This window comes from Panthera pardus, unplaced genomic scaffold (genome assembly GCF_024362965.1).
Source record: "Panthera pardus isolate Hobbes unplaced genomic scaffold, ASM2436296v1 HiC_scaffold_18, whole genome shotgun sequence".
NCBI classification, from domain to species: Eukaryota; Metazoa; Chordata; class Mammalia; order Carnivora; family Felidae; genus Panthera; species Panthera pardus.
Window position 1 is genome coordinate 14,581,768 of NW_026526743.1, and position 13,171 is coordinate 14,594,938.

The following is a 13,171-nucleotide window of genomic DNA, read 5'->3' on the forward strand; positions in this document are numbered from 1 at the left end:
CCTCTTCTCCACATCTTCACTAACACTTATTATCTTTTCTTCTCTTAATAATAGCCATTCTAACAGATGTGAGGTAATATCTCATTGGGTTCTGATTTGCATTTCCCTGATGATTAGTGGTGTTGAGCATCCTTTCATGTACCTGTTGATCATTTATATGCCATCTTTGAGAAATGTCTATTCAGGTCCTTTGTCCATTTTTAAATCAAATATATATATTTGAGCTATTGAATTATAGGACTTTTTTTTTGGGATATTGACCCTGTATTATAATATGGTTTACAAATATTTTTTTCCCAATCCATAGTTTTCCTTTTCATTTTGTTGATTGTTTCTTTTGCTATGAAGTTTTTGAGTTTAAATTAGTCCCACTTTTTTATTTTGCTTTTGTTGCTTGTGTTTTTGGTGTTATAGCCGAGAAATCATTGTCATGACCAATACCAAGGAGCTTTTTCTCTGTTTTCTTCTAGGGTTTTGTGGTTTTAGGTATTATGTTTCTTTAATCCATTTTGAGTTGATTTTAATTCTTTTGCATATGGATATCCTGTTTTCCCAGCACCATTTATCCAAGAAACTATCCTTCTCCCCTTATGTACTCTTGGCTCCCTTGTTGAAGATTGTATATGTATGGGTTTATTTCTGGGCTCTCTATTCTGTTCCATTGATCTATGTTCTGTTTTTATCAGCACCATAGTGTTTGATTACTACGGCTTTATAATATAATTTGAAGTAAGGAAGTGTGATGTCTCCAACTTTACTCTTTTTGCTCAAGATTGCTTTGGCTATTCGAAGTCTTTTGTGCTTCCATATGAATTGTAGGATTTTTTTTTCCTATTTTTTGTGAAAAATGCCACTGGAACATTGTTAGGGACTCCATCCAATGTGTAGATCTCTTTGGGTGGTATGGACATTTTAACAATATTAATTCTTCTAATCCAGGAACATGGGATGTCCTTCCATTTATTTTTTGTGTCTTCTTCAATTTCTTTCATCAAGTGTAGCTTATGCACCTCCTTAGTTAAATTTGTTCCTAAGTTTGTATTGTTTTTAATGCTATTGTGAATGGGATTTTTTTTCTTAATTTGTTTTTCAGTTTGTGGTTCGCGTGCAGAAACATAATCAAGTTTTGTATGTAGATTTTGTATCCTGCAACTTTACTAAATCCATTTATTCTGAGTTTTTTGGTGGAGTCTTTTGGGTTTTCCATATGTAATATTCCACCTTCTTTAATAGTTGTGTTCATTTGCATTCTTCTCCACTAAGAGAAAAGTAAGTTACACCGACGGTCTAAGACGCAGCAATACTCCTTCCAGGCGAATCCTCAGTCAGCAGCAGCCTGCGGCTGCGCACTCAGGGAGACTGGAATTCCCACAAATCACTGGGCACCCTTAGGGGCGGGCCCAGGTTGCCTGCCGGGATCAATCGATCCGCCCAACCCTAGGCTTCCGAGTCATTTCCTCTTTGGGACTGCATTTCCCAGCGGCCACTACGCCGAGTTAGCGGCCGCTTCTGGCATGCGGGGGTCGTTGTCCTGGTAGGGTGAGGCCCTAAGGTGGAGGAAGAAACCAGTGGCTGCCTGTGCTCATCAGGACCCCAGGCGGAGGGACTGCCAGTGTGGGTGGGCAGAGAGAGGACCTCAGGACCGGGCGCTGACAGGCACGCGAAGGAGCCTCGGCGGCCCGTGTGCGAGCGTGCAGCGAGGAGGGGGATTGTGCGAGCGCGAGTGGCGGACGAGGAATGTGGGAGTCTGTGCTTGGGGGCGCGCCTTGTGCTGCGGTGAGGGGAGAGGGGGCGTGTGGACACTGAGTAGTGCTTTGCTGTGGAGGTGTGTGTGTCAGTGGGACCATTGGCCCGCTGCTTCCTTCGTCTTCTCTCCCAGCCACGTGGCTGCAGCAGAGCAGTGGCCCCTGTAGGGAGGTCAGATACTGAGCCTAGAATGGAAGTTTCCTCAGGAGAGTCCAGACCTGGACCTGGGATGGGAATATTAGAGCTGGAAGTGCCTCTCTGGGGCCCCCACGAGGGCAGCTACTTGCTGAGACCCACCGCATTCTCCGAGTTCTGTCCCCAGGGACCAGCTTCCAGGGACCAGGGAGACTGATTCCTCCTTTTACTTCCGCCCCTTTTGGGGCGAAATAAGGGAGGTGTGGCCCCGGAGTGTGCTCTCAGATTTAGTCTGCACTCCCAAGAAAAGCCTGGGGTCTCATGCTTTCCATCTCCTTCTCCTTCCCCAGAGTCGTTACCATTATCCCAAAGAAGGACCCCCAGGAGGATGAGAGTATTATTGCTGTACATCTAAAGTCAAGGGTGAGTTCGTGATTTATTTGGCTTAAGAAAAAAAAAAGGTTTTTTTGGTTTTAGACTATATAGGTTCCAGTAAACTTTCAGGAAATGTAGGGGAGACGTGCAAATTGATACCCCGCCATTTGGTCCCCCATTGCCCTCACTTCTTCACTTACTACTCACTTAGCCATTGGGTAAATTTTTCACATCTGCTTGGGCACTCTGTTTTTCTAAGATGACACGGAAATAAGCCTCCAGCGATTGATGTTAAAGCTTTATTTTCGGGACTCCGATTTGGTAAGAAAGAGATTAGTGTTTAAGTGGAACCACACACCTTATATCTTTTGCTCTTTAAGGGCCTGCTTTTCAAAGCAAGGGCAGAACAGAGATCATTAGCTTATTTCATTCAGTATGTGAGGCTTTCAGAAATGGGAGAAGTGATAGCAACAGGAGGTGGTATCAGTAAGAGCCAGGATTTTTCTAGCAAGTTCCATCAGTTGAAATTTGCATTGCTGGCCACATCTTGTGGAAGTTTGGCAGCTTGAGTTGTGTTTGGGGCTTCTTTTTGTGTGGACCTTGGGAAGCAGTGTAGTGTGGTTGAAACTAAGGGCTGTGGATCCAGAGTGCCTGGGTTGGAATATTGGTTTGCTTCCTGGCTGTCTCAGGTTTGTAATGAATGTTAAATGAGTTAATGTGTGGGGCGCCTGGGTGGCTCAGTCAGTTGAGTGTCCGACTTTGGCTCAGGTCATGATCTCCTGGTCAGTGAGTTCGAGCCCCGTGTCCGGCTCTGTGCTGACAGCTCAGAGCCTGCTTTGGATTCTGTCTCCCTCTCTTTCTGCCCCTCCCCTGTTCACGCTCTGTTCTCTCTATCTCATTAAAAATGAATAAATGTTAAAAAAAAAAAAAAGCTGTTTTAAGTGAGTTAATGTGTATAAAGCCCCTTGGAGCAGTGCCAGGCATACAGCAAGTGCTTGATACGTTTTAGCTCTTGTTTATGCGTGGTCATTTTACCTCATTCCTCTCACCTTCTATACAACAGGGACATTAGGAATATGTGATATATGGGGGCACCTGGGTGGCTCAGTCAGTTAAGCATCCGACTTCGGCTCGGGTCATGATCTCGCAGTTTGTGAGTTTGAGCCCTGCATTGGGCTCTGTGCTGACAGCTCAGAGCCTGGAGCCTGCTTCGGATTCTGTGTCTCCCTCTCTCTCTGCCCCTCCTCTGCTTGTGCTCTGCCTCAAAAATAAATAAACATTAAAAAAAAAAATTAAAAAAGAAAAAAGAATTACATTCTCCAGGCTAGGCTCTGAATGTTTCAGGGTAGCGTTCTAAGAAAGAGCAGGCCTTACGCCGCATTTTATTATATGATTTACACGAGAAAAAGGGAAACAGTAGAGTTCCTTTAACAAATGTAATCTTTATCCTCAATAATAATGATGGCACATATCAAGCAGTTCGTGTGTGTCATTGTGCATTTTCATTGAATTTTCTTAGTATTCTTCCTGACGACCCTCTGTGCTCCTTACTCTATTCCTGTTTTACTAATGAGGAGACAGAGGCACTCAGAGGTTGTCTTAGTTCAGATTCATATCCTGAATATGAAAGTAAAACTTGTGAGTTCTTTTTACTAATGACAGGATACTATGTTTGAAATTAGATATACTTTTTTTTTTCCCTAAAGTTTATTGATTTATTTTGAGAGAGACAGAGACAGGACAAGTAGGGGCGGGTTAGAGAGAGAAGGAGAGAGAGAATCCCAAGCAGGTGCTATGCTGTCAGTGCAGAGCCCGATGCAGGGCTCGAACCCACGAAACCGTGATATCATGACCTGAGCCGAAACCAAGAGTCAGATGCTTAACTGACTGAGCCACCCAGGCACCCCTAAATGTTTATTTATTTTGAGAGAGAGAGTGAGCGAGCGAGCATGAGTGGGGGGAGGGGCAGAGGGAGAGAGAGAGAATTCCAAAACAGCTCTTTGCTGTCAGCATGGAGCCTGACGCAGGGCTTGATCTCACGAACTGTGAGATCGTGCCCTGAGCCAAAAATCGAGTCGGTCACTCAACCAAATGAGCCACGCAGGCACCCCTATACACACATATATTTTACAGACATAGTCATATTCTGCATCCTATTTTGTAACCTGATTTTTCCTACTTCGTATTCCATTACGTGGATGCCCTGCTGTATTTAACCAGTTGGCTTTGTTGGACTTAGAAAACCGAACACTGCCGAGCAGTTCCATCTACATCCTTTCCAGTTTTCTTGCCTTGCCCCACTTCTCCCAGTCCTGAGTTCACAGAGAGGTTCTGATTTGGATAATGTGACCCCTTCTTAGTCCTGAAAGGTGGGACCAAGGGAGGAGAATCTGCACAGAGTGGGATGAGTAGCCCAGTCGTCCTAGGCCTAGTCACATATCCAGAGAACGGAGGATCCCTCTTGTTGAGATATTTTGGAGGACAACGTGTTCCTTGTGGCTTGAGGGAAGAGCTTGATTTTGTCCGGACTCCTCACATTTGATGCCAGTTTGTATGGCGGACGGGAGAGAGGGAAAAGGAGAGTGTGTGAAGCAGAGAGGGACAGAAGAGGGATTTTAGGAAGTAATTGGAACATAGAAATGGAAGAACAAATTGTATTGTTTTTATTTTTTTAATGTTTATTTTTGAGAGAGTGACAGAGAGAGAGTGAGTTGGGGAGGGGCAGAGACAGAGGGAGACACAGAATCCGAAGCAGGCTCCAGGCTCTGAGCTGTCAGCACAGAGCCCGACGTGGGGCTCCAACCCACAAACCGCGAGATTACGACCTGAGCCAAAGTCGGACACTCAGCTGACTGAGCCACCCAGGCACCCCTATTTTTTTTATTAAGTTTATTTATTTTGAGAGAGAGAGAGAGAGAGAGAGGCAGGGAGGGGCAGAGAGAGAATCCCAAGCAGGCTCCCCATTGTCAGCACAGAGCCCAATATGGGGCTCAGAGTCACGAACCGTGAGATCATGACCTGAGCCGAACCCAAAAGTAAGACGCTTAACTGACTGAGCCACTCGGGCTCCCCAAAAAGAGTTTTGTATTAATTTAAGTCACTTGGCACCAAGGCACAGCTTGGCTTAAGCCCTTCTCTTATTCTCTCTAGGAGTGGAAGCGTGAGGAAAATGGACCAATTTTGTCATTCTAAAAACATGGCCTATGTAAGTTGGTATCTCCTCTCCTTGAAATATGACTTTACATTTTCTTTATCCATTCCAGACGTGCCGGGGTAAGTAGGTTATCCCGCGGCACACAAGAAGTTTGCTCTGCAGCAGCGGGACACCGCAAGAACTTGCAGGCACCCTGCACAGTTCCCAGTCACTCCTTTCCTGCAGTGTGGTTCTTCACCCCCCTCTGTGTTCCCCTTGAAATAATTTCCTTCGGTTTCACCATGATGCATGTGTGTGTGTAGTTTCAGGGATCTGTGTCATTCAGGGACGTGGCCATCAGCTTCTCCCAGGAAGAGTGGGCGTGTCTGGACCCTGCTCAGAGGGCTTTGTACAGGGACGTGATGTTGGAGAACTATAGCCACCTGCTCTCACTGGGTAAGACTATTTCCCCTGATGTTAATTAATTGGAGAGATTAATTCGTTTTGCAATAAAATTAGTATTGAGCAATTGTAATTATTAATAAATTGTTAGTGTCTGTTCTCTGGAATATCAGCTTTCTTCACCATGAATTTCAGGACTGTGTTTTAAGAAATAGATGTGTTCTGGGGTGCCTGGGTGGCTCAGTCTGTTAAGTGTCCGACTCCGGCTCAAGTCATGATCTCACGGTCTGTGAGTTTGAGCCCCGCATCGGGCTCTATGCTGACAGCTCAGAGCCTAGAGCCTGCTTCGGATTCTGTGTCTCCCTCTCTGTCTCTGCCCCTCCCACCTCCTGCTCTGTCTCTCTCTGTCTCTGAAAAATGAATAAACCTTAAAAAAAAATTAAAAAAAAAATAGATGCGTTCAGGGCTGCCTGGGTGGTTAAGTGTCCAACTTCAGTTCAGGTCATGATCTCACGGTTCTTGAGTTTGAGCCCCACATCAGGCTTCACGCTTCGGATTCTCTGTCTCCCTCTCTTTCTGCCCCTCTCCACCTTGCGCACTCTCTCTCAAAAATAAATAAATAAACATTAAAAAAAAAAAAAAAAAAAAAGCCAAGTTCCTTCTTGTTCCCAAAGGAAATAGTTTGGGATTGGTTGGGTTGAAAATGGGCATGTGCATGAAATGCCTGCATCTTGCCCACCCCTCTGAACTTTCTCCCTTACGCTTGCCCTCTCTGTCACTGCCCCTTTCTTAATGACCAAGGGACAGAATTAGGAATCTTGGACATGTATTGTATGATCATTCTCTAAGACAGGTTTCATATTGTGTTTGATCTCAGAATTACTGTAGATGTTCTGGGTTTTTTCTGACCCACTTGGAAGAAGAACAGTGTTTTGAGTTTTTCTATCAAAAGAGCCTCTATGATTTATGTGGTATTGATTGGGTCAACCAAATTCATTTAAAACCAAAGCAGACACATTCCATTTCCTTTAACAGACATTCCTTTACCTGCTTTGTAGTTTCAGGCTGTAAAGTTTGTATTTTTCACGAAATGAACATATTAAGAATGAACTAGAATGTTAAGGAGGCAAAATAGAGAACAACAATAAAAATACTATTAACTTTGTAGTACTATATGCTAGGCAATGTTGGAAGTGTTTTACATATACTAAATAATTTTAATACCAACCCTATAAAGTAGGTATTATTATCATCCCCATTTTAGAGATGGGAAAACTGATGGACACAGTTTAGATGGCTTGCCTGGGGTCCTGTTGCTACTGGGTATCAGGACAGGGTTTTCACCAGGCAGTCTGGCTTGAAGGTTCATGTTCTCAGCTACTGAATTGTACTTCTTCTCAAAGGACAGACCCTATGTGAGTTTAAATGACATAAGTCCTAAAAATAAATAAATAAATAAATAAATAAATAAATAAATAAATAAATAACGTGAGTCCTTTGTCTAACCTAGCTGCTCTCATACAATCTTCTCAACCCTTCTCTGAAGTCTTTTCTTAGTATCATTTTGACTTTTAAATTATTACAAATTTAACCAGGTCTTAACCAAAGTTTTGTTTTGTGAGGTTTTGTAGATTTAAAAAATTCTTTTTCTATACCATGTATCATTTTTTTTTTTTTTTTAAGCAGGAAGGTCCATTTCTAAGCCAGATGTGATTACCTTACTGGAGCAAGAGAAAGAGCCTTGGGTGGTTGTGAGGAAAGAAACAAGTGGATGGTACCCAGGTGAGTAGGGGAGAAGCCGGCAGAGAGGGTCAGGAGAGGGTCAGAGATGACTCACATCCCTGAGATGTGGTTTGGAAAATTCCTTCAGAGACCCAAGACCTGTTAGATAAAGATGCCCGAGACCCGGGAAGGAAGTAAAGCTCACAGCGTGGGCTCTCCAAGGAACTTCATCTGTTGCCAGTCACCTCTCATTTTTGTTCTCTTATTTCCTCCCCTTTCAGCGGAGTGCCTGATTTCTTTCCCAGTATGATCTTTTAACATGTATTTTGCATCCAGCTGTTTTCCAGCTCTACTTTTGCATTTGAATTTCTACATGTGTTTCCAGTGTCTAAAAAATGCATTCATATATTCAGCAAATATTTATTGAGTGTCCACTCCCAGCAAAGCACTGCTCAGCATTGTCTGTACAGTGAAATGAACATGACTGATGAGTCCCTGCTCTTGTGGACTTTACCTGCAGTTGGCAAGACGTGGGTTAAACAAGCCCATGAGCAAATCTGTAATGTCAGGAATCATGCTGTGCAGACAAGTATATAGGAGTAATGGGGTAGGAATGACAGAGCTCGGTTGGGGGGGCGGTGCTGGGTGGCTCAGTTGGTTAAGTGTCTGACTCTTGATTTCAGCGTAGGTCATGATCTCATGGTTTGTGAGTTTGAGCCCAGCATCGGGCTCTAAACTGACAGTGGGAGCCTGCTTGGGCTGCTCCCTCTCCCTCTCTCTCTGCCCCTACCCTGCTTGCTCTCTCTGTCTCTCAAAAATAAATAAATCGGGGTACCTGGGTGGCTCAGTCAGTTGAGCATCCGACTTCAGCTCAGGTCATGATCTTGAGGTTCCTGAGTTTAAGCCCCACATCGGGCTCGCTTCTGTCAGCTCAGAGCCCACTTCAGATCCTCTGTTCCCTCTCTCTGCCCTTCCCCAGCTGGCACTCTCTCAAAAATAAATAAAAAACATTAAAAATAATTAAAAATAAAATTAAAAAAAAAAAAAAAAGAATAACAGGGCTTGGGTGTTCAGAGCGCATGTCCTGAAGTAGGCATGCTTGCATAGAACTGTGAAGGAAGGTTTCGGGCCACAAAGATGGGACAGAGCATTCTGTCTGCTCAGACTAAGCGGGAGACACAGAGGCCCTGAGATGGAAGTGATTTCTGTGTGACTGGGAGCTGTAAGAAGGTTAGAACAGAATATGGGAAGGATGGTAGGAAGGGCGGTCTGGGAGTTAGGCCAGGACCAGATCATACGAGGTCCTGATTGTTATTGTGAGGAGTATAGAATGTTTTCCCCAGAGTTACTTACAGCCGTGTTCTGATCTGTATTGAAAGTTTTCCTCATTTCTTACTCTTTAAACAAAGGATGACAAGAATACAGAAGACCACATAAAACAAAGGATTGCATGATTAGTTGTTTTAAGATGTACATATATGAAACACCAGGTTGTGAGTTAGGATTTTGCCAGCTGTCCCGGAAGCCTGTTTTGTGTCTGTTTGCACGCACAAACCTTTCCTTCCCTGAAGGAGAGTTTTTCTCTAGAGGTTTATTGTCTGAGTGAGCATCTCCAGTCTGATTTTGTGTGGCCTTTTGTTTTAAAAAGTCTTAAGTCTCTTTCAAATTAAAGGTTCTTCTTGATTTTGTTGTTAACAGTTTTTTCTTGATTAAGTCAGATCATTTGTCCTGTAGTTTCACACCATCTGGATTTTGCTGATTGCGTCTTGGTGATATGGAGGAACATGTTCCACTGTCTCCCATTTCCTGTAAAATGATAGTTGAGTCTAGAAGCTTAATCAAACTTTTGAGGGAATTTTTTTTTTTTGGCAAGACTGTTTTCCTAGATAATGGTAATATTCTTCAGTCCATCGGCATGTGGTATCCGGGTTTCTTGTTTTAATGTTGTTAGCAGTCATGGATAGTCAGTTACTATGTCCCTTAATTCACTAGAGGTTGTAAATTGGTGATATTATAATTCTGTCATTTATTCTTTATTAGCTAGGATGCATCTGTAAAAAGAAATATCACGTTATTTACTACTTGGTTACTCAGATATACAGATCAGATAGAAAATTGAAGATATTGGGGTGCCTGGGTGGCTCAGTCGGTTGATCAGCCGACTTCGGCTCAGGTCATGATCTCATAGTTCGTGGGTTCGAGCCCCATGTTGGGCTCTGTGCTGACAGCTCAGAGCCTAAAGCCTGCTTCGGATTCGGTGTCTCACTCTCTCTCTGCCCCATCCCCCTCTCCCTCTGTCTCTCTCTCAAAAATAAATAAGTGTTTAACAAAATTAAAAAAATATATAATAGCAATCTCACATTTAAAAAAAATTAAAGGTATTCTTTTCCTTTGCTCACTAATTTTCTAAATAATGAGTTGGTTTCCTAGCGTCCTTTCAAAGGTGACTCCTTTTTTATGATGATTAGGAATACATGGAATTATAATATTTGATGTACTTCCCTCTGTTGTTACTATGTTTGCTGACTGTCAAATTGTCCCACCAATTGGCCAGTGCGAACCTCTTCGAGTTGGCTCTGGAGCCCTTTTAACATGACCCTGGTGGCCTTTGAGAGACTCCTTCCTGTCTAATAAGACAGCCTGTTTCTAGGCTTGTCTTGTACATTTCCCCCACCCCCCCCCCCCCTTTTTTTCCCCTCAAAAAAAGCCCTGCTTTTTTTAATGGAAAATAGTCAATATAAATAGTCAATATAAACCCTGATATTTTTATTATTTTTTTTTTTTATGGTTAGGTTTCTTCAGTCCCTTTTTATCTAAAGAGGTTTTGTGCCTTAAAATTTATTTTAATTTTTTTTACTTTGGTTTTTCTCTCTCACTCTTCTTTGGAGTCTAAGTACAGGCTAGTTTACTTAAAGCGTGGCATTCTGAATTCATGTGCTTTAAAGATTTTTCTCATGACTTGCTTCCGAAGGCTCCACAGTGGATTCCAATAGCATCATGAAGAATCACATCACATCCAGTCTCTTTAGAGATTGCTGTGGTTTTCGTCAACCAAGTATGCCTTTCCATTTCCAAAGGAATGAATAATCTCTGAGTTGAGCTTCAGCAGGATTTTAGTATGGCCAGAGACTGTAGTAAATGATTTCACTCATTTAAAATATGTCGAGACTGCTTTATTTTATAACCCAATATATGGTCAGTTTTTATAAATGTTCTGTGTGATTGAGAAAGGAATGTGTATTTGTAGTCTCAAGTTTGTTTTGTGTGTGTTTTTTTAAATGTTTATTTTTGAGAGAGAGAGAGAGAGAGCAGAGGAGGGGCAGAGAGAGAGGGAGACACAATCTGAAGCAGGCTCCAGGCTCAGAGCTGTCAACAGAGAGCCCAACATGGGGCTCAAACCCATGAACTGTGAGATCATGACCTGAGCTGAAGTCAGATGCTCAACCGACTGAGCCACCCAGGCGCCCCATGTTGGAGCTATTTTCTTTGAAATGTGGTCAGTGGCACTCACTTCATAGTTGTTTTGTTTTGTTCTGTTTTTAATGTTTATTTTTGAGAGAGAGAGAGAGAGTGAGTAATTGAGGGGCAGAGAGAGAGGCAGACACAGAATCCGAAGCAGGTTTCTGGCTCCCAGCTGTCCATATATTGGGTTATACTGACCATATATCGGGTTATAAAATAAAGCAGTCTTGAGTCAGCACAGAGCCCCACGTGGGACTGGAACTCAAGAACCATGAGATCATAACCTGAGCTGAAGTCAGATGCATAACTGACTGAGCCACCCATGTGCCCCTCACTTTGTAGTTTTAAGTTTTGTGGCCTAACATGTGATCTGTTCTGGAGAATGTTGCATGGGCACTTGAAAAGAATGTGTGTTCTGCTGTTCTGGGATGGAATGTTCTGAATATATGTGTCATTCAAAGCCACGGTTTCCTTGTTGAATTTCTGCCTGGATGATCTATCCATTGATATAAGTGAGGTGTTAAAATCCCTAATTTTTTTAAATTATTTTTTAGAGAGAGAGAGCATGAGTCGGGGAGAGGGACAGAGGGAGAGAGAGAGGATTTTAAGTAGGCTCCACACTCAGCGCAGAGCCTCCTGTGGGGCTCAATCCCACAATCCTGGGATCATGACCTGAGCCGAAATCAAGAGTTGGATGCTCAACCAACTTAGCCACCCAGGCACCCCACCTACTATTATTGCATTATTGTCAGTTTCTTCCCTTATGTCTGTAAACAGTGGCTTTATGTATTTAGGTGTTTCCATGTTGGGTGGATAAATATTTACAGTTACTATATAGTATTGTTGGATTGTCCTCTTTATCATTATGTGGTGTCATTCTTTGTCTCTTGTTACAGTCTTTACGTTAAAGTCTATTTTGTCCAATATAAGTATTGCTACCACAGCTTTCTTTTTGCTTCTATTTGCATGGTAGATGATTTTCTATACATTCACTTTCAATCTTTATGTGTCTTTATGTCTGATATGAGTTTCTTCTAGGCAGCATGTAGATGGGTCTTGCTTTTTTATCCATTCAGTTATTGTAGGTCTTTTGTTTGGAGCATTTAGTCCATTCACATTTGAAGTAATTATTGATAGGTATGTAGTTATTGCCAGTTTGTTACTTGTTTTATGGTTGTGTTTATAGTTCTCTCTTCCTTTCTTCTCTTGCTGTCTTCCTTTGTGGTTTGATGGCTTTCTTTAATGTTATATTTGGCTTTTTTTCTCTTTATCTTCTATCTATTATAGGTTTTTGTTTTGTGGTTACCATCAGGGTCATATATAACATCTTGGGTTGCCTGGGTGGCTCAGTTGATTAAACAGCCACCTTTGGCTCAGGTCATGATCTCACAGTTTGTGGGTTTGAGCCCCATATTGGGCTCTGTGCTGACAGTTCAGAGCCTGGAGCCTGCTTCGGATTCTGTATTTCCCTCCCTCTCTGTCCCTCCCCTGCTCATGCTCTGTCTCTCTGTCTCTCAAAAATGAATAAATATTAAAAAAAAATTTTTTAGATAACATCTTATGTGTATAGTAGTCTATATTAAGTTGATGGTTGCTAAAGTTTGAGTCCATTCTAAAAGAACTAAAGTTTTACTCCCCCCATTCTGTTTTATGTATATGATGTCATACTTTACATCTTTTTATTTAGTGAATCCCTTGGCTGATTTTTATAGATATAATTGATTTTTCTGCTTTTGTGCTTTAACCTTCATACTGGTTTTATAAGTGATTAATCTACTACTTTTATTATATGTTTGCATTTACCTGTGAAATTTTTTCCTTTCTTAACTTTCTTATTCCATTAAAAAAAATTTTTTTTAATGTTTATTAATTTTTGAGAGAGAGAGTTTGAGCAGGGGAGGGCAGAGAGAGAGGGAGACACAGAATCTGAAGCAGGCTCCAGGCTCTGAGCTATCAGCACAGAGCCTGATGTGGGGCTTAAACTCATGAACCATGAGATCATGACCTGAAATTGAAATCGGATGCTCAACCAATTAAACCACCCAGATGCCCCAATAACTTTCTTATTCCTAATTATGGTCTTTTCTTTCCATTCAAAGAATGCCCTTTAATGTTTCTTGTAAGGCTGGTTTAAATGGTAATGAGCTCCTTTAATTTGTTTGTATGGGAGACTCTATCTCTCCTATTCTGAATGAT

At 42.2% G+C, this 13,171-nt stretch overlaps 1 protein-coding gene across 1 annotated transcript in view; it reads left to right on the top strand.

Annotated features, from left to right (window-relative positions):
• The window catches only part of LOC109256651 (zinc finger protein 780A-like), a 44,445-nt gene that overhangs the window by 23,554 nt on the left and 7,720 nt on the right, over window positions 1-13,171 (top strand). Inside the window, 3 exon segments of the mRNA XM_053905933.1 lie at window positions 2,232-2,304; window positions 5,713-5,845; window positions 7,478-7,573. Coding sequence (XP_053761908.1) covers window positions 2,232-2,304; window positions 5,713-5,845; window positions 7,478-7,573 — 302 coding nt within the window.